Here is a 21,382-nt window from a genome sequence, read left to right on the forward strand (position 1 = left end):
GCATAGAGTTTTGTATTGGTTGCACTACCAGTAATGTAGGCCTTAACTATCAAATCAAACAGAACTAAGTGTAGCGATGGATTCAAAATATTGAAGAAAGTTTTTGACTATATTACTGTGTCACAACCCTGAGTTTATAATAGGTACAAATATATTCAGAAAAGTCGAGAAAAATAAATGAATTTATTAACGATTAAAAAGTGGAAAAATATCAGCAGATTGTGAATGCTTATAGAAGAATCATAGGTTACATAGGGTGTAAAAAATACGAAGAATAGCAACTTCGACTTCTTACAAAGCGGCTTTTAAGAATGTTTTGCATATGGCAGAGGTGGGAGTAAAATTTATTCTGAAAATTTGTTGCTTTTCCGACAATTCTATGTGAAATTATATATATATATTATAGTATATTCTCCAAGATGAGAAACCGCATTTTGCAGCAGAATCTCAGAGCATGGTCGAACCAGTTCTTTCAGGTCCTTGTCTTTACAGGTTAAATTACTGCGAAAAATGTCAGCAATTCAATATCAGAGGGGCACTATTGTAAAGGAAATGAAATAAATATTAAAAGTTAAATAAATGGAAAGTGGAGCCCAATCAATTGGAGCCTAGAAGAATAAAAAAAATTATATAAATATTTTAATAAAAATTAAAAATCCTCTTTACATTTTGATCACACCTCGTATTTGGTGTAATGTACGGAATGCATTAAGGTATCATCAAGCTATGTTGAAGTGTGTGTAGTCGCTAGACCGACCTGTAGTGCAAACGGTCGGTCTGATACATTTCATTGTGCTGCATTTTAATTTGTGCTCCAAAAACCTGATGAAGCGTTGAATTCAGAAATATCAAATTGTTTTAGATACACTTGAGCAGCATTTACGATTGTGCGAGTTGTTCCAAATTTGTTTCGTATCGAAGTATGTGGACTTGTGCTGGTTAATTGTTCGCCTCCATTCACTTCTCGTTAGCAATGTTCCGCGCGCTGTTTATGGATCTGTGCAATTTAATTAGTTTAGACACACATCTCATTTTCATAAAATAATTTATAAAACTAATAAACTTTCCACTTGTAGCCGTTAATGTTAGCGATGTGTTCTCTTTGCATACCTAAAAGAATTTCCAAACGAACACATCAATAAATTTGAAGGCTTATGAACTCACGGCATAGTACTTGAGCTTTTGATGTACTGAACTGGATCTATAGTATATGAGCAGTGTGAAACAAGCGGGAGACAGTTCGGAATAAGTAATCACTTTTAATTCCGTATATTTTAAAGACAATTTGAGACAGCAAAATATATACAACTGACGCTTCATACTTTAATTGCTTCCACGCTAAGGAACCATAAAAGACATAAATAAAATAGAACGATCTTCATGAAAGGTGGTTGACAATAAATACACAGTCATACAGTGTGTCTGTAGGTAAATGTAAACGTTGATTACAGTATCTTTGGTAATAAAAAAAATGTGCCCATTGCTTAAATTAAACGTTTGGTTTTATTCATCTGCAATTATTGTGCTGTACTGTTTTTTGGGGTCAAGAGCATCTGAAGTGCTTGCTTTGCCTTAGATCGTACGAGAAATTTTCTTGATTATAACTGCGAGTATATTTATGGGTTAAATTTGAATAACTATAACCCAAAGCGTTTGAAATCTTGTATTCAATTTTGTATAATTCATTGGTCCTTACTCCTTTAATGGCACCACAAAGAAAATTTCCAATAGATTCATAATGTTGATATAGGATATTAGCGATTATACTTTTTAGGATTTAATATACACAGATATATTAAAGATCATATAATTAGTGTAGTTTTTGGAAGCCATATTAATTTTAAGTACATGTTTATATTCACACTTCCTCTGGAAAATAAGAAGAAGATATTCAGCAAAAATTACTATATCGGGATGCAATAACGCACAGCCAAATCAAACACCATTAAGAAAATGTAAGTTTATACTATGATGATTTCTGTAGACTTCGTCATGAACTTGAGGAAACTGTAAAACATAAGTTATCTGTATATTCCATTGCGACGAGGCGGATAAGTCAATATATAGAGGATGATATATTAAAGACTGAAGATTTAGTAAAAGATTTAGTCGAAACTACAGTGTTTGTTAGATGCAAGGAAAGTTTTATACAAATATATTCATAATGATCTAAATTATGCATATAAGGTACCTAAATTATAATATTTATATTTATACACAGTGGCGGAATTAGAATTTTGAGAATCTAAGTTGAAGTTTATTATAAAAATTTTCCAAATGTGTTCACCAAAGGATATTCCCCTTATATTAGTTTAGTTCTGAGAAATGCTTTGTATTAAGAAGAAAGAAACGGAAAAAAATGTTTAAATACTTAGTGATAAATTATTAATTGTTGTTTAATCATCCACAGAGTTTTCATTAATTAAAAATCACTATTTTTATTTCAAAGAAATTATTACAGTTTACGATTACAAAGATCGTAAAAAGGTAATTTTGAATTGCTTCCGTTTCTTTCCTACAGCATGCAAGATAAGAGATATACTTATTAAATTCTTCATATATTCCTCATACTCATATTTTCTCAACTCTCGCCATTGCTTACATCGAATGTGGTTAAATAAAACTCCGGCTCTCGGCTCCGGCTCATTCATGTTGTTGAAGACCAAAATATATATGGGCTGACGTGTATGGCAAAATCTATCAAGGCTTATATTCATATTTTATATACGATATATATGAGTATATATACAGTCATATTTTCTCAACCCTCGCTATTGCTTACATCGAAGGTGGTTAAATAAAACTCTGGCTCTAGGCTCCGGCTCATTCATGTTGTTGAAGACCAAAATATATATGGGCTGACGTGTATGGCAAAATCTATCAAGGCTAGAGAGATGTATATCAGCAACTGAAAAGCAAAGGCATAAAAAAGGAAAAAAATGAAGGGATTTTAGGTGTTAAACGGACCATATAGCTATGACAATGACGATATTTTAGGCTTTGGTGTTCTTAGCCATCACTCGATCCCAACCTAATCTATATTAGGTGAAGTAATCCATATTTTAATTTACTTGCGGAAGGTATTAAGGTTTAGTTGGTAGTTAAGGTATTTGTCCTCGTTGCTACATTCAGATAAATATGTACGTTATGTTTTAATACAACGAAATAATACATTAAAACTTATGACTTATACAAAGTTTATGGTTATGAGACGAAATAATATTTTACTAATGCTCTCAATCTAATGCACAATTAGTACCAATCCAAATCTTTGTTAAAAAAACTGATACCTTCAACGCACAGAGATTTATATACTTAAGTTTCTCGGCACGATAAAACCCAATAGATTATTGTTCATATGACTGCTTTTGCAATTATTTACATGGCTTCTAAATAGTTTAAGTTTCACAAATATCTTTTTAGCTTACAGATTTACAAGTACATTCGTATTTAAAATAGACAGAAGCAAAGGAGTTCCAGTTTAGTTAATGGACAAAGGGATATATATAAAAAGTCCTATATTTTTATATTGAATTCATCACAATATCTTAGAAAGAAACATAAGCATTATCAGCAACTAGCAGAGCCTGATATTGATGAGGAGGAAATCTATATTCTCATGTATAGTATTTATCGTTTAAGTTAGTACAAGAATGTTGACTGATTGCTCTACATATAGAAGAAAGTGAGTACACAGAATCGCTTTAAGGACTTAGTGTTCCAAAATATTAAATCCATCTTTATTAGTTCTTATTTCTACAAGATATGGATAAGGATTATTATTATTATCACGGATGTGTCAATATGAATATCGATCACAGTTTATAGTTTGTTCTTCCAGAGCTTATAAGGAGCCATAACAATGTCATTTAAGTGGTGATGAGTATAGGTACTTCATTACTTTTTGTAGCAGGAATTGGTAGAGTTATTATAAGCATCAGGTGAAGAGCAATATAACCAGTATACGATAAATTTAGTACTTCACTGATGCTTGATAAAAAAAGTGTGAGTAGTTGTTAGGATGTATATTTGTCTAATTCCTAAGTCATACGTCTGGGCATTTATTTTTTCAATTTGTTACACAACATATTCAATATGTAAATCGGCCGAGTGTTTCTGTTCATGTCATTAATCTGTTTTGCTGTTTTGCTTATATCTTTCCTTTTTTTCTGATAAGTTCGGCACACATTATTGTTTGAAACTATAAATTCATATTTGGAAAGAAGATGATACAGATGATATTTATACAGAAGTTATCCCATTTAATCCATTTGTCAAAGTATGTGCGCCGATTCACAAAATATACTAGTGCAAAATTTTATTTAATTCGCTCAAGAACTAATGATTTAGTCTATACTCGTATATTAGTCGACGATCTAATACAGAGTAGGACGGACAGACAGGGCGACAGACAGACAGAAAGCGATGATTTTGTGAATTTTTTAATTTTGAATCTTCTGATTGTTAAGAGTATCTTTATAAACAGTGTAATGTTACCCGATATTATATTATGAGAGTGCATTTATTTATAATATTGTGTTACTTTCATTCTTAAGGGACTCAACGCTTGAAGATTAAAGTACTTTTTCTATAATCTAATATATAATATATGAGAAAGAAATTAGTCTGCGCAATTATGTTTCAATTGTTTGTAATTTTACATTAATGGATGTCAATGACAAACCAAAAAGTTACAAAGTTGAAAGATTTCTCTTCGGTTGTAACAAAATTAAAAGCTCATTATGCTTGAGGTACAATTTGTATCTGCGGAAAAGTGGGGCAAGCAATGTTGCTCATTCTGCAAGTGCTGTATTTCCCCTCTGCTAAGCAAATCGCACAGCCAACAACACTAATTTTGTTTAGATTAGATTAGACAGCAGAGCAGCAAAACTGTGTATAGTAGAATAAAGCTAAAGCCAAAGACAAAGACTGATCGCTGGTATGTTAGTTCAGCAAATTGACAAAGTGACGTCAACTATTAACAGTCACCACTAATGCAGATTAAGTGCACAAAACATATGAATGGTGCGTTTCATTCACTCACAATTCAGCTTCGTGTCTCTATTTCTCTCTCCAACTCTGTGGTGATCATATCAAAGATGGGCAAACGCACACATAATCACATTTGCATAATTGTATTTGCTCATTAGTTAATACACTGTGAACTATAAAGGGAACCGGGGAAACACTTTTGAACTCTTCACAATGATCTTATATATCCAATTATTAAATCCAAACAAAGATTATTAATATAGTTGCATGATTAATCCAATATATTATTTAATTAATTGTAATTTTCATTCTTTGTTTTTTGAGATAAGATATGACATCTCCAATAATAAAAGACAGAGTTTTTAGTCAAAAACCTAAAGCCTAAAGAGGCATAATTTCTTGTTTTTAATTAAAAATGTTTTTTCTCCTTTGTATCATGTAATCGGAGAACATGCCTCTCATTATACATTTATTTGACTAAAATTTCTGATTGCAGCTGCTGTATGAGATGATGTTGAAGGTGAATGCTTATTTAAGATGCCGTAAAAAACTTGATGAGTATGTAATGTTTCATAGGCTTCACGACCTCCCACTGGCGTCTCCATCCTCAATACCGTCCCTGAAGACTTCATTCCAGCCTTGCGCTACAAATCCCCCCAATACGTGCTGCACTACTTCGATGAGTGCGACCGTAATCTCCACACCATTCTGCTTTATAATCGCGGTATGCGCTTTAACCCCACCCCCTTCACCATCAACCTATCTCCCTAATTTATGCCTCTGCTTTCTGGCTTACATGAATCTAGCTCGTTAGGTATTAAGCCTATATGTTCACATCGCTCTCCCTTGATTACTGGAATGAAGTTTCCTCAATGCTGTGGAAATCTTCTCCATCCATTTCTAAGAGGTAGTTATAGTGGGTTTAAGTCTCACACTGTGGCTTTCGATGCTTTCTACCTACAGCAAAAACAAAAAAAAAATCCTAATCACAAGTGTATTTTATTTACATTTGCTTTCGAATAAATCATAGACATAAATCGGTCTACATTATTATTATTTATTGATTCAAAAAAATTCATACAGCACTTACAAAAAATTATAGAATTTTACTTAAAATCTAAATTGACAATAACATACAATATTTATTGTGTGTCAGATTGGCATACAAAAGGAGGTGCATAATATTAACATTATTATTTATATAAATTCAACAATAATTAATCTTCTATAACTTAAAACACTTTTCATAAATTTATTCAGTTTATAAATATTGCTACCCAGTGGCGTCGATAGGCGTCAGCGATTTAAATTGATTAGCAATAAAACTTTCAATTACGCTTTGTCGTATTAGTGAATGTAACTTATTTACTTTTACAACTGGGTTATAAAGGGGGCCTCGCAATTCTAATGTCGCCGACGTCCAGAGTTGGTCTAGCTCCGCCACTGTTGCTACCGTTTAATAAGACTTTCACTTCTTCTTCTGACAGAAGTGCTTTATAATATGACATATATTTTCTATTTCATGACGATTACACAAAGAACAATCACGTTCAGATGTATTAAATTCTCTACCGTTTAGATTAAATAGACCGCCTCTACATTTAAAAAATAGGCTCGATATGTGCGGAGGGTTTTCGAAATAAAATTTATGCATAATGTCATATTGTAGCTGTGGGTATATGTCATAAGATCACGACCGACATTCGCAACAAAGGAGTCGTAAATCGGTCTATGTGTCTCTCTAAAGATTCACCAACTTATTAGTAAAATGTAATAATATCTAATTTAACAACAACAATAAGTTTTGAATTTAAGAAGGTTATTTATAAATGATTTGTTTTCTTTTCTGTGCATAGAACCTAATCTAGGAACGTAATACGGAGACAGTCATGCATTTCTTTCAAAATATTAAGATATACATATATGCTGACAACATACGAGTATATTCACCATACATTCATATCAAAAGAGATTTTTGCAGAATTTTTGCAGTGTACAGAATGTGCTCAGCTGATGATTGTACCATTCAATGATGAAATGATGAAAAGATGGAAAACATGGGAAACATGAGCCCCTGCTTTGTATGACGAGTGGTGCCGGCATTCTACTTTCTGCTCCCTCATAAATCACTTTAGGTAAGTTAATTTTGATCGAATAACATCATTTCTCACTATCGGAGAGTTTTCTTCTCTATTTCACTCTCTCTATCTCTACTCAGTGTGTGTCGCTCTCTCTCTCTTTCTATATTTGTTGCTTAAACAAAAATAGAAAATTGTTAAACATTACTCATAAAGTGCAAGAAAATTGCGAAAACTTTAAATTTGTTGCTGTTGTTGTTGTTGCTATTTCATTGCTGTTGTGTTGTGTGGTTGCTGTTGTTGCTGCTATTTGATTGTCGTTTAGTTTCGGCTGTGTTGTATTGTTTTTGTTGGCATTATGGCATTAAGTTTTTTCGTATCTAAGATGAAAATGATTTTGTTTTAGGTTTCAGTAGAACTTTGGCAAGTGTGGAGATAAAATCTTTTTTCGAAACATTAAGAATTTTCTATTCGTCGCTTTAATTGGTAAAAGCAATTTAAACAATTTTCCAAATATATTTTTTATGATCATTTTTAATGCTTGGAATTTTTAAAAAATTAAAAAAGTTTAATTGACAATTTCGTTTTTTTATTGTTGTGTCGTGTATGTTTGTGTTGTGTTGTCTTGTGTTGTGATGTGTGTGTGTGTGTTGTGGGTTGTTTTATGCTAGGAAACGGAAATTCAAATTAGAAAAAAGTTTATTTGGATTATTGCGTTTAAATAAAAAATAAATTAAACAAAAAAAAAAGTCACTAATACAAAGTGTATCATAACAAAAAAAATATATGCGGGTATGTGTAAATATTTCCATTTGGATTTGTGATGTTTATTTACGAGTACATAAAAATCTTTCCTAATTTATGCATAAATTTTATGTTGCATACATAGCAATAGCACATCGCAGATATTTATACATTATTATTTATACAGCAATAACATATGTTTATAGTAATACAATATACAATCTATTGCAGAGTGTTTTTAATTGGTGTTATGTACACATATGGGAAGTATGAAATTATTTATTTATAAACAAATGATGTAATTTATGTTTGTTTCTAAAGTAAACTAAGAGACCCGCCAAAAATTCAATACGAGTTGTTTTGAAGAAATTCATAGAAGTAAAAAAATTCAAGCTTCATCACAAATTACTTTGTTTATGTGTCTATATTTTAATATGAGAAAGAATTTAAAAATTAAAAACAAATTTTAATAATTTTATTTTGGCGAATTTAATTCCTATTTCTCAAAAATGCAAGAGTCACTTTCTTAAAAATTTTTATTTTTCAATTTTGTGTTGTTTTTTTTTTGTTTTTGTTTTACATCTACTATACAGTCGATGGACTTAAAACTTCGGTACGTGAATTCAAAATTTGACAGGATTTTTTAAAAAAAGTGTATGTAGTGCGGCCATCTATTGGCAATTACACGAGATTCTTGAAAGATGTACTATTAAAATTAGATAATATTTGGTAGAATAGAAGCCGAGAGAAATAAAAGCAAAAAAACTTATTAGGTATGTGAAGCATAACGAAACAAAATCAACCCACATGGACATCATATACAATATCCAATATCTTCAATTGTACAATATATATATTAATATATTAATATATATGATATTAATGACCTCGTGCAAATGACTACTGCAGATTTATCATATATAGTGGTATGGGCTAAGCAAAATAATATGTTCCTTAATATAAACAAGTCTTCAATTCTACCAATTGCTAGGCTAAATATTAATGTTGATTTCTTGCCATCTGTAACACTTGGCAACTCAATTATTAAATATACTAATTCGGCAAAATGTCTGGGTTTTCATTTGAACACTAATCTGCATGCTGGCGAACATGTTAACCAAGTTATTGGAAAATCTTTTGTATGTTTAAGAGGTCTGAACCTTTCTGTGAAGTATACACCGGTTGACATGCGTGTTTTGTTGGTAAAACAACTAATTATTCCTATTGTTATGTACTCCTCTTTAGTGTACTCAAAACTTGATGTTGAATCCCTCAATAAGTTACGAAGCTTAGTAAACTGCTGCACGCGATATGCTTTTGGTCTTAGACGCTTTGATCACTTAGGTATTTATAGAAATGTGATTCTAGGGTGTGATATTGAACAATATATGCAGTTTCGAGTATGCTTATTTTTGTTCAGACTTTTATCCACTACTACGCCGAAGTATCTTTTTGATTGCTTGCAGCTAACTAGATCTAACAGATCTCGTCTTTTCATCATGCCCAGATTTAGTTTTGCCTCCACTACTAAGTTTTTCTTTATTCAGTCTGTTAGAATATGGAATGCTCTTTCAAGCACAACCAGAAATGCAGATAACCCGAGTGTTTTTAAGAAACTGTTAAAAAACGAACTGTGTTAACATCACGTTTATATGTCTTTATTTATTTTTTTTTTTTTTTAAGTTTATTGTAATTTCTTTGTTATTAACTTAAATTCTGTTATTTAAATATTTCATGCTGTTTTCTTTTTTGTTTCGCTGTTAATCAGTAACTATAATTTTAATACTTTTTACATATGTTATTACTATATTCTCTGAAAACTTTTTTTTATTTTATTTTATTGTATTTTTTATTTTTATTTTAATTCTTTAAATTAGCTTTAAGATACTGCAATAAAAAGGGTTGTCCCTTAATGCATTTAAATAAATAAATAAATAAAATAAATAAATAAATATATAAATACATAACATTTATATAAATTACATATACATATACATGTACGAATAACATCCCCAGGGAACTCCAGATTGATTCCAACAAAAAATACGTAAAGGACTGACAGACTTACCTACACCGCGTTATCGAATCTCAGAATGGTTACAAGCTCCTCTGGGAGGTATGCAGATCTGAGGTCAATTATTGCTCAGTCTGATGAAGTGATAAATAATAATCCAGTCAAGGCGTAAAGAGGGGTTTTGAAAATACCGCGAGTTAAAAAAGAGTAAAAGTGCTTAAGTGCACTGGCTCAAAACAGCTTCAACATAATTATTACATATACATATAAAAGAGTAACTTAAAGGCCTTTTAAAACATTTACATTTTTTTCTTTTATTTCTTCTATATATTTGCACTATTCTAAGATATATATGCAAAACTTAGGAATATATAAAATTTCGATATTGGTGGGAAATCCGGTAGCATTGCAACCTTTTTGATTTTATTGTTTTAAAATTTTTAAAAAAAAATTATTTTAAAATCTTCAAGTTATTGGGTTGAAATTTATTCAATCCAAACCATCTCCCTGACGGTTGAAGTAATTATCATTCACAGAAAGAGTATTTAATGGTTTATTTTTACTGCAGATTTGCACAATTTCTACAGTGAGGCATATGAGTAATGCATAGTTTCTCTGTTCGGCTTTCTATACACCAGCTTACACTGCAGTAAGCTTTGCAGTGTTCATATGACCCCTTTTGATGAGTTCTCAGAATTTAGTTTTATAGTAGGTGCGCTATATTAACAGGGGAGTTGCACATGGCTTAAGTGCATTTCGACGATTGCCTTTCTATATTATTTTACAATCTTTGTACATCATGTAAGTTGCAATTTGCCGACAGGCTTCACAAATGTCTAATATTTCAGCTTGAAAAACGGTAGCCCCATATGTAAGCCTAAGAGAATTGTTTATGTCTGCAGATATCGCGAAGATTTTGCACTCACTTCGCAATTCATTTTCGAGCCATCCGTATAGATTGAGATGTTGTAAATTGCTTGAAACTTTCTTCTTTTCCATTTATTTCTTGGAGGGAATATTGTCGAAAATTTCTTTCAAAACCTGAGCATGGATTTAGATAATCCGATAACATTCTAAACAGTCAGATGCCTGTCGCTTTCAGCCTAACAGTGTTGTTACAAACGATATTCGTAACATGAAGATTGATAGATGGCAGATGTAGAATTTTGTTAAAGGTGTTTGAAAGGGTCGTCTCAAAAGCTCTTGTAACGCTAACACATGTTGTTCTCTGCATTTTGTTCACTTTTTGAATGTTATAGCTATTACTCAGAGCTGGCCACCAAACAACAACGCTATATGTGAGAATTGGACACACAAAGGCGGTATACTTCCCTCTTGAGGGGTCCCTCTGCTGACGTGTTTGATTTGAGTTGTGCTGCTCAACTATGACTGAATAGTTTTTATTTTCAGTATAGTAACTATTCAATTTTTGAGCTTCTTCTCTAAGTCTATTCCTGCAAGTGTAGAGCTGTTTCCATAGATCTACCCTTGAGGTAGGCGTGCTGGGATTACAAAATTGGAAAATGTTACATTATTGATATTAAGGGGAGTTCTATTACCCCTTCAAGTGGTTTAAGTAAGAATGAAGTTCTTACTTTCCTGTTCAGTTGTTGCAAATTAACAGACTGATGTTGTTAATATAAATTAATAGGTACTCATTTTTGTCATAGGTTTTCTAACTGCTTAAAGCTTATGTCTTTTGATGCGTACTAGCGCAACCACTTTTTTCGGAGAAATATCTGTATCATGCGCCATGTAGCCTGAAGCCACAATTATGTTTGGTCCACCAGGTATTTCGATCCTCACACTTGTTAAATCATTGTGGACGCAGAAAAGCATTACTAAATTTTTTAACTAGGATTTATGATCTCGGCCTACCATTATTCCTAATATATAAGTTGCTGTAATTCGTCAGCATCAGTTCCATGATGTCCTTACCGCTGACCCATGGCTCTTTTACAATGCTAACGTTGACATGATTCTCGACTAGAATGACGAGAATCATGTAGGTTGACTTTTAGCATTCAAGCAGGCTTACGGTGTCTCAGAAACTTGAAGATTTCTGAAGATCCATATCATCGAGCAATTCGTTGCCCTCTTCATTGTTAAATGTTGGGTAAAAGATTTTGATTTTGGTGTACCGCATGATAAGTCAAAGTTGGCAGTCCATTTCTTCTAGTGTGCTTCACGAATTCCTCGTTTATCATCGAGGAATTCAGTAGAAACGTCACGCTATTTTCATGGGTGCCCACATTTTTGATGACTATCCATTCGTACATCGGCACAATTTGGTTTTGTCGCTGCAGAAGTAGAAACATTTGCCCCTGCACCAGTTTCATGATTAGGAGACAAATGAGAGCCCTTGGTCATCAGTTAGACAATTGGTTATCACTATTGATGAGTTAAAGGCTGATATAATTGAAGACTTAGATTTGCTAATAGGATTTTAACCATTATTTCAGCTAGCCTGGATTTAATTTCATCCCATTTCTCCAGCACATTCTTTTCATTGCCATTTATTTCGTCAAGAAGCGCTACCTGCAGCTGGTCATGCATGCCCCTTTAGTGCTTGTTGATTGTTTGTTAGTTGATGTTAAAAGTTTCACGATTTTTTTCGTGAAGTATGAGCCATCTCGTCCTGGGACCGATTTCTCTTTATCACCTTTGCAGATTTCGATAGCCTGGCGTGGTACTTCTTGTACTTATTTACTATTTCTGGTATCGTAACTTGTCTGTACGACCTATCTTGCCAAGACTAAACGTTGTTTTTTGGTACTTTTGGCGTCTGATCTTTGCTTCAGACTTTTTTGCCTTTGCATTATAGCTGACGCGCTTGTATTCCGATTTACCTGCGATAGATGAAGTAGGCACAGTATGGTTGCGACGATTTCCTGGTTCGGTTTCAGAAGCTCGTTTTCAGAATTGGTGTCTAGTTTCGTGTTGGATTTTCTTGATGTTTGTTTTTTTATATGAAAATCCGAAGCATAGATCCCTGTACATCGGAAAGACTGATTAAGTCCAGTTATCAAATTTAAGTTGTGCTTTGTAAAGATGTGCTTCTTCTACGTTAGTGGTTCTCTATCTGGCATTATGCTGAGGAATTTAGCACTGCCATCAGATAATAGATATTTTGCGATTAGCAGAGTATGGGAAAGTTGATATTTGTAAGTCAAGAACGTTACTTGTATCGATTTTTTGTATCAAGTTGCATTATCCAAGTCTGAAGTCGGTTTTATGAGTTCTAAAAACCGTTTTTGAAGTAAAATGAGTTTGTTGCTGTATATGTATAATTTACTCACTCACTTACATAAATGACCACAACAAATCGTTACTGGGTTTCGGTCTGACACAGCACTCCTCTAAAGCCGACTCTGTTGGGTACGTGGATTTGTGAATACTTAAATAAAAATATGTTATCGGCATTTTTTGTTTTCGGAATACCGTGAAACAGAGCGAAAAGTGTGCAGAAAATGGGACTCAAACCTTTACCTTAAGGTGTAGTTGCTTTTGCTTTATTTGTTTTTGTGATCTCTTTTTATTATGAGAAGTAAGAGCATAATACCTCGTGGTATGGGTTCGAAAAATTGTTCCTTAGTTTAAACAGAAAATAGTTGGTAATATTTTTTAATATATTTTTAATGTTTGTTATTTCGAAATATTGAACAAAAATAAAACCAGTCTTTAAAAATTTATATTACGAGAAGTTTTAGGATTACACAAAATATTTTTGTAACACCTCTGGAAAGCCGTGAGCTATCCCAATTATCAACGGCCGTAAATAGGTTCATTACGATCTTTGTTAAGTTGAACACTTTCTTATAACTTGAGCCTTAATAAAGTTAAAAATAGAAAAATTAAGCTGAGCAGGTGCTTTCAGAAATACATTAAAGTAGTTTTTTCATTTAGTCTGTCATTAAATGAGAAAGGTTTAAAAACGGTTGTCAAATGCTCGATAGAAATATATAGTTTCTTTTTATCTATTTTCCCTCTTACGTTTCTTATTATAGTGTATCAGTTCGTAGGTTGTTTGAAAGGTGACTTCATTTTACTAAGAAGGTTTCTGGATTTTGGTACGAGTTAAGTTCGCCCTTCCCAGCGTTCTATCCACTTTATCATTTTGCGCTGTTATTTTTGGAAATGTACTTTTTGACTGCTAAACCCACCTAAGCTGTAGAGGCTTCATATTGTACTATAATAATGAAGTACACTAGTTTTAAATGTTTTCAACGACATAATAGTATAAAAATTTTTGTACAATAATGCATTCTCATTATTTTAAAATAGTGGATATAGTATTCGGATACCATTTCTTAAAGCCGTAATATTCTATAAACTATTTCCGGCTTTGATGACCAAGAATTAATTTTTTTTATTTCAATAATAACACATGAAACATTATTTTTTGGATATCTCACAACCGTGGATTATTACACCAAACCAACAAAGCAGAAATTGAACACGTGGTTTTATTTGAGCGGATTGATACTGATGTATGTCAAGTAACCTGTGTAGGATGATCTATAAGATCAATGCGAACTTTTGGTGTTAATTTTATAGACTTCTTTCGAGAGAACAATGGCAAACGTTATTGCTATATGAATCCTTCTAACAAAGAATTTTTAAAACATCTGTCGCATTTGGCTATTCAAAAATATGATTCTTAATCAAGACAATTCAAGACCTCAAGGTCTTGATCTCAAGGTTTATAAGTTCAAAGAAATATAAGTAGAAGTCTATCTTTGTATGCTAAATAAATATTGTTTTATAGACATTTCTCTACTTCTGTCCTCTTAGATAGAGTAACAGAGACTCTCTGTTATCAGTTTATATAGACCTCTCTCCATTTATGTGCAATTGTGATCTTTTAATTCATTTTCTTATTTAGAAGTCGGTTCAATTAATCACTTAATATACATATAATATAAAACGTACCATTAATTTTTAATGTGGGTTTTATTTATTTTAGAAAGTGTGTTCAAACAGATATCTCTAAACTGCCATACCATAATGGCAAACTCTAACAATGGCGTTTCGAAGGAAATAAATTTTAGTACAGAAATTTTTAATAGAATCGCATCTGCGTACACTGACCATAATATTATTATATCTCCACTACTGTTAGAGGCAACTTTAGCTTTACTTTATCTTGGTTCTGATGGCAGCACAGCGGAGGAACTAAAGCAACTGCTGCAACTGAGCCGGTTCAGTAGTAATTCCAAAATGGCAAATTACTTTGAAGCTAGTCTGGCAGCCGCTACGCAACAGAATGATACAAAAATATTTTTAAGCATACAGATTTTACTAAATGAAAATCTTCAAGTGGCAGAAGAATTCCAGACTGTTGCCAAAAAATATTTTCAGACTGCAACGGCTACAGTTGATATGAAAAGTGAAAAAAATATACGCGGTCAGCTTAACGAATCCGTCAACAAAATTTGCAAACCATCTGGTACGAGTCTGTTGAGTGTACTCACAGCAGAGAACGCGGTGAATTCCCTGCTTTTCATAACTGCATGTTTCCAAAATAAATGGTTCCTACCTTTTAGCGCATACCGATCCGGTATTTACGATTTCTACATTAATGGTTTAGAACCAAAAGAAGTGCCTATGCTATTCGACGATGATATGTTCGTAAAGTTTGCTGAGTTCCGAGAATTAGATGCGCGTGCCATTGAGTTGCCGTTTGAACATGACGACGAGTTAGCAATGTTGCTGGTGTTGCCGAATAAACGTGATGGCTTGACAGGACTTTTGGAACAGCTGAAGACAAAGAATTTAGTAGAACTTACGGAATGCATGCAAATGGAAAGCGTGCAAATACTCTTACCGAAATTCAACATTGACTTTGAGTGCAGTTTAAGAACAATCTTGCAAAAGGTAAAACAATTTGTTGAAATAAAATAATCTGTTTCTTAACATGGTTTTCTAATTCTTTTATAACTCTACTTCGACGTCAGATGGGTCTTGGTACAATATTTTCGAATACAGCGAATTTTAAAAATTTAGTAAACGAAAATTGCACAGAACAGTTAAGCTTTACAGATCTATTCCACGAAGTATCCATTGCGGTGAATGAATCAGGATCAGACACCTCCCCTGTTGCAAGTATGTTGATTGCATACAATTCAAGCGTTGGAAACACATGCCAAAATTAAAATTCATTAAATTGGAAAGAATATTTAATTTTAGTTTTGGCATTCATTGAAATACAAATTATTTATAATTCTTTAATTTATTTCTTAATATTTAACCGAATTTTTTTTTCCAGCTAACAAACCGATTGTGATCAGTAATTCGATAGACTCGAGGCAAAAGTTTTTCCGTGCCGATCATCCGTTTTTCTTTGCTGTTACAAATCGTGACGTTACCTATTTTGCTGGTCAAGTGATCAAATTCTAATGAACTTGTGATGAAATGGCTGTTTCTATATTGAGAACTTAGCTCTTGTAAATGTATGATTAGTTGCAGTTAATTTGTTTGACTTTATATGTATTTTGTTTGTATTTAAAATATTTATAAAATTATTTAAATGTACATTAATAATCTTATATAAAACCTGTAGACTAATTAAACTAAATATTTTGCCATATTAGACTAGAAGACTAGCTGCTACTACCCTCCGAAGCCATTTAATAATCTTTCGATATGAAGTTAAAGTGTGTTGCTGTTAGTAAAAAGTCTAAAAAACTTATTATTTAAAAAGTTTGTCATTTATAATTCTTTAAATCCATTAATTAAAAACTATAAATACTGCATAAAAAGTATCGGGAATTAGAAATTTGAAAAACGTTACAAAAGATACAGCCACGATTCCTTTTTTACTACGCTGTTGCTATGCGTCATTGTTTGCACTTAAACACTGTATTGCCATCTGTTTCTCAGTATGTTTACATCAGTTGTTTTCGCAATTATACCTGTGAGTGTTCTGCAATTTTTATTTTATTCTTCCGATAAAGTTAACGGCATTCTGAAGATTCCTGACTTGTTTGCATATCACAGTCATAAGCTTGAGTCTCGTTGCTAGTTATTTTGCAATCAGAATTGCAACAAAATAATGTTCACTTACCACAACCCATTTCTTATGATCTATTAAACCCGAGTCAAGTTTATAGGTAAAATTTGTATTTCATATTAATGTTTAATTACTAAATTGCTGAAATATTTAATTAATACGTAAATTTTTAAATTTCATAGACTGACCTTTGGTAAAATGGTCAGTCTATGTACTATTAAACAGCATTCCATTTCTTGGTTCGTTAGTCATGAGCTATCAATGTAGCCAGTTAATACGAATGAAAAGTTACAAATAAATTATTAAAACTCGATAGATTCTAAATACTTTATGTTCCTTACATGGCTCTTATATGTCCTTTATATGGTTTTTGATATGTGCGATTCGGTTCATGAGATTTATTTGAAATAAAATATGTAAGGCAAATTCTTTGCTGAACTGTTTTTCTATTTAGATCCTCGAAGAATACCGAAGGAAAATGAGAAAAACTGAATATTGGATAATAGATCACACTCCAGTTCTGAATGGTAACACAAAAGAGTGGTATCAATTTATAAAAAATATGTTGCGGCCTATATACTTTATGTGCGTTTTTCAAGTACTAAAATTTTTTTATTTTTTCTTTCTTTCCCGACACTCTGTCATCACACTTTAATTTGTTGAAACCCTTAAGTCGGTACTTATTATCATACGTGAAATATTACAGCATATTAGACGACATCATAAACAGACATATCTCTACATCGTGCAATGTTTATAGTTCCCAGAATAAAATGTTTTCGCCGCGGTTGCCACTTGAAAATTTTTTTCTACCATATACTAAAATTGGTTGAAACAGGAACTATTTCTGTGTGAAAAGGTCCAATTGTCTTTTAATAAGAATACACAATATGTATAAAATGTATAGAAGATATAGAACAACACAAATAATTTTATCAATAAGAATTGTATTTTTTGAATATTCGAGTTATCTTTTACTATTCATATATAGTGTATAAAATCCATTCCCATCGGAGTTTTCTTTTTCCTTTTGCAGTCTCAATATTTTTACTAAATCAGTACATAAAATTATATTAGTTTCATAGTACATTGGTCCATCTATAAATAAATTTAATTGGATAATATAATAGTATGTACAGCAAAGTGCGTGCTGCAAAAAATAACTATTTTTTAAAAAAGAGTATCAGAGCACCATGCGGAAAAAAAGTACCAATTTTGGTACTAAAGTACCACATGTGGCAATCGTGGTTTTCACCTAAAATAGCAATGTAAGTGGTGTATTATCTCTCATAATCAAATTCAATACCTCAAACTTACCACAAGCGTAGCTAGTGTACGGTGAAGCAAAGTCGGTTATGGTTGTTGCCTTTTATACTTTAATGAAATATTTATATGCTCTCCCATTATTATGTTACGAGTATAATACGATAAAATAAAAGCCATTTAATTATTTTGATTTTTATTATTATTTTTTAATATTTATTTTTTCTTTTATAACAAAGAGTCTTGAGAAGGTTTTTATATGTATAGTAATATTAAATGAATTATTATTTTTTTATTTATTTAGTTTCATGTGAAATTTACATTTAATGCAGTTATTTGTTTAATATTTTTTATTTATATATTTATTTATTTTTTTTTTTTGTGTATTGATAATTTGAATGAATTTTAATTGAAAATAATTTTTCATAATTTTAAATATTAATTAATTACTTTTTACAATGTTTATGCTAACTACACTAAATAAATTATTGAGCTAAATTTTGGGTTGCAATTTTACTATGTGGAACATGCAACAGCATTGTTGTTTTTGTTGTTAATGCTGTTGTTGCAACTATTTCCATATATGTGTATCCACAATTGCTACAATTGCAACAATTGCCATATATTATATTTTATCATGAACTTAATCTAGAAATGGAAATAAATTTGAAATTCATTGCTGCCTCACTTTATGTTTTCATTGGTTTTTTTTATGTACACTTGAGTTCGTGCAAATAGGCGTGGTCATTGAATGTTTTATTATTGCATGATTTTTTTCATACGTGTATATATGTTATACAATATATAAATTTTTTACATAAAGCCAATAAATGTAATTCTCACACTCAATTCATTGTACAATATTTACAGCCTAAGTCCTTAAACTCGTAATTATACAATAAATACGTTTACATTACAATACATGAGCATATCATAGCATATTTACTAATATCCATCTTAATTATATTAACTTAATTAGAATTTAGAACATTGAGTAAAGTATTTCCGTTTTTAAGTTTTTAAGTTTTTAAGTTTTAAGCCTTCTGGCTTCTGGCTTATGACTTCTGATTTATTTAATAAAAGAATTTAATATTTTGATATCGCATGTATCACTCTTACTTTACTTCTTAAGGTTATCTTGAATTTCACACATATGCTCTTATGCTTTCAAGTATCTATCTATATTAATAGCATATATACATACTTATGTACAGGTATGTGGAGCTGCATGCGAAAACATACATATTAATTAAATAAGTTCAATTTTAATTTAATAAGTACAAGATTTATTTTAAGTTCAAATTTAGAAATGTTCTATTTGTTTTTTGATTGACTTTTGATATACTAGTAGTTATGTAAACATAATGTTCTATTCATCTCAAATCGAAATATGTACTCTGTGCTATAAATCATATATTGTACATTAGCAACAAATTCAGACCTAAATTGAGTAATTTACATTTATACAAATATTTTTGTTTACACAATAGTGCAGCTTTTCAATTTTTACTTGCTAGGAAAATTCTTTGTATTCAAAGTTTTGATTGAAAACACACAATTATTCACCGAAAGATATTTACACTTACATGGCAAAATATTATATCATAAGTACATAAATCTACGTATATATATCTCTATGTGAATATTTAATAAACTTCTTTGAGTTTTCTTATTTATTAAATCTGTTATTCTTTGTAATTCAATACTCAGTTCACTTAATTACTAAAATCTACTAAAATTTTGAACGTGAAGTCCATTTAGATTTAAAGGAATTCTCTATGTGCATATGAGTTCAAGGGTGATAAGAGTCACCCTTGTAGGGCCGTAAAGTCGATTCAACACTCATATGTGCTGAGTATGTGTCTTGACTAGTGAACACAACTACTTACTTCTAGTAGCGCAAAAATGATGCGTTTATTACTTCAACTATTGTATTTACTCAGTACATAAGGCGACCAATTAAAATTTAATTTAAGTGCAAAAAATAGTCTAAACGGGAGATTTTAGCACAATGGGCCTATGGGCCTAAGTGGGTATAACCTAAATGAGAGATTTCATTTAGTGAATGTTCAAATTACTCTTAGTAGCATAAGAATATATTCCTTTAACTCTTTAATATGCTTAGTATGTGATTTAACTTAATAAAAAGCGATTATTTACTCTTAGAAGCAAAAGAAATATCTCATTAGTTCTTTTATATGCTAAGTATGAGAGTTCAATAAAGAAGGCAACTAGTTACTCTTAATAATGTAAGAGAATATTCAATTAAATAGATGAGTATTTACTTTAAATAATGCAAGATAATATCTTTTCAGCTATTGATTTTTCATAAATATGTAAGAGGCTTTGCTGCCCAAAGGCGTCTCCAATAGCCTCTCAGAGACATATGTCAATCTCTACCTTCATGTAATGCCCCCTGTGACAACCAAAGAGGCTCTGGCGAACGAGTCTACAGCGGAATAACTATGACAACATCTGCTATTCGGTGAAAATAGTAATAGCTTGTGATGCACGTTTTTAGATGCAGGTTCGGAGGCATCCAATGAGCAATTAACTAAGCAGAATACAAATCTAGGCAGCAGCCCTGCTACCGAACTTGGCGACTTGGGCCGATTACTCGCGTCAGTTGAAACCTTCATCCGTCCGAGTTTGCACAAGAAATGAAAATTTATATGGTTAGGCCATACACTGCGGAAAAACAGAGATGATGTAATACATGTCGTACTATGCTGGAACCCTTAAGGCAGAAGGTCGCAAGGTAGACCACGCAATACTTGGCACAGAAGCAAGTATTTGCAACTTCCGTAAATGCTAGGCATGAGCTTCTGTTTAAGAAATGCAACTAGTGAGTCTAAGTGAAAGAAATAGAAATTTTGCTTAAGCTTTTGCATATGCTAAGTGTGAGAGTTCGCTCAATAAAAGCGACTAGTAATTTTTAGAATTTTTGTGAAGGTGACTGGTTAGTCTTAGTAATGTTAGAGAGTAACTTTTCAGGTGTTTTTCTGTGTAAAGTTTGAGAGTTCACTAAAGAAAATCAAGTATGTAATTATTTTTAGTAGGTAACGAAGTTTCTGTTATCAACACATAAAATGTAAGAGTTAAGAAAATTACTATTTTTTTCTATCCTATTCTAATTTATTCTGATAATCTATTCTGATCTATGCTAATAGTTAACAATAGCAATGCAAAAGAATTTCCTTTCAATTTTGTGTATGCTGACTTTGCTTAAGGAGAAGTAGTTATTCCTAGTTATTAGCTAACTAGGTATTCCTTCTAGGT

The 21,382-nt window shown here is 31.7% G+C and overlaps 1 protein-coding gene across 1 annotated transcript; it reads left to right on the forward strand.

Moving 5' to 3' along the window:
* The first annotated feature begins 7,494 nt into the window (after nt 1-7,494).
* Nucleotides 7,495-18,292, forward strand: LOC119689413 (antichymotrypsin-2). The gene is made up of 4 exons (XM_038104240.1): nt 7,495-7,556; nt 14,795-15,705; nt 15,786-15,933; nt 16,097-18,292. The coding sequence occupies exons 2-4, from the start codon at nt 14,836-14,838 to the stop codon at nt 16,225-16,227; spliced, it is 1,149 nt and encodes a 382-aa protein (XP_037960168.1). The 5' UTR covers nt 7,495-7,556; nt 14,795-14,835; the 3' UTR covers nt 16,228-18,292.
* Nucleotides 18,293-21,382: the final 3,090 nt, after the last annotated feature.

Source organism: Teleopsis dalmanni, chromosome X (genome assembly GCF_002237135.1).
Source record: "Teleopsis dalmanni isolate 2A chromosome X, ASM223713v2, whole genome shotgun sequence".
In the NCBI taxonomy this organism is placed as follows: Eukaryota; Metazoa; Arthropoda; class Insecta; order Diptera; family Diopsidae; genus Teleopsis; species Teleopsis dalmanni.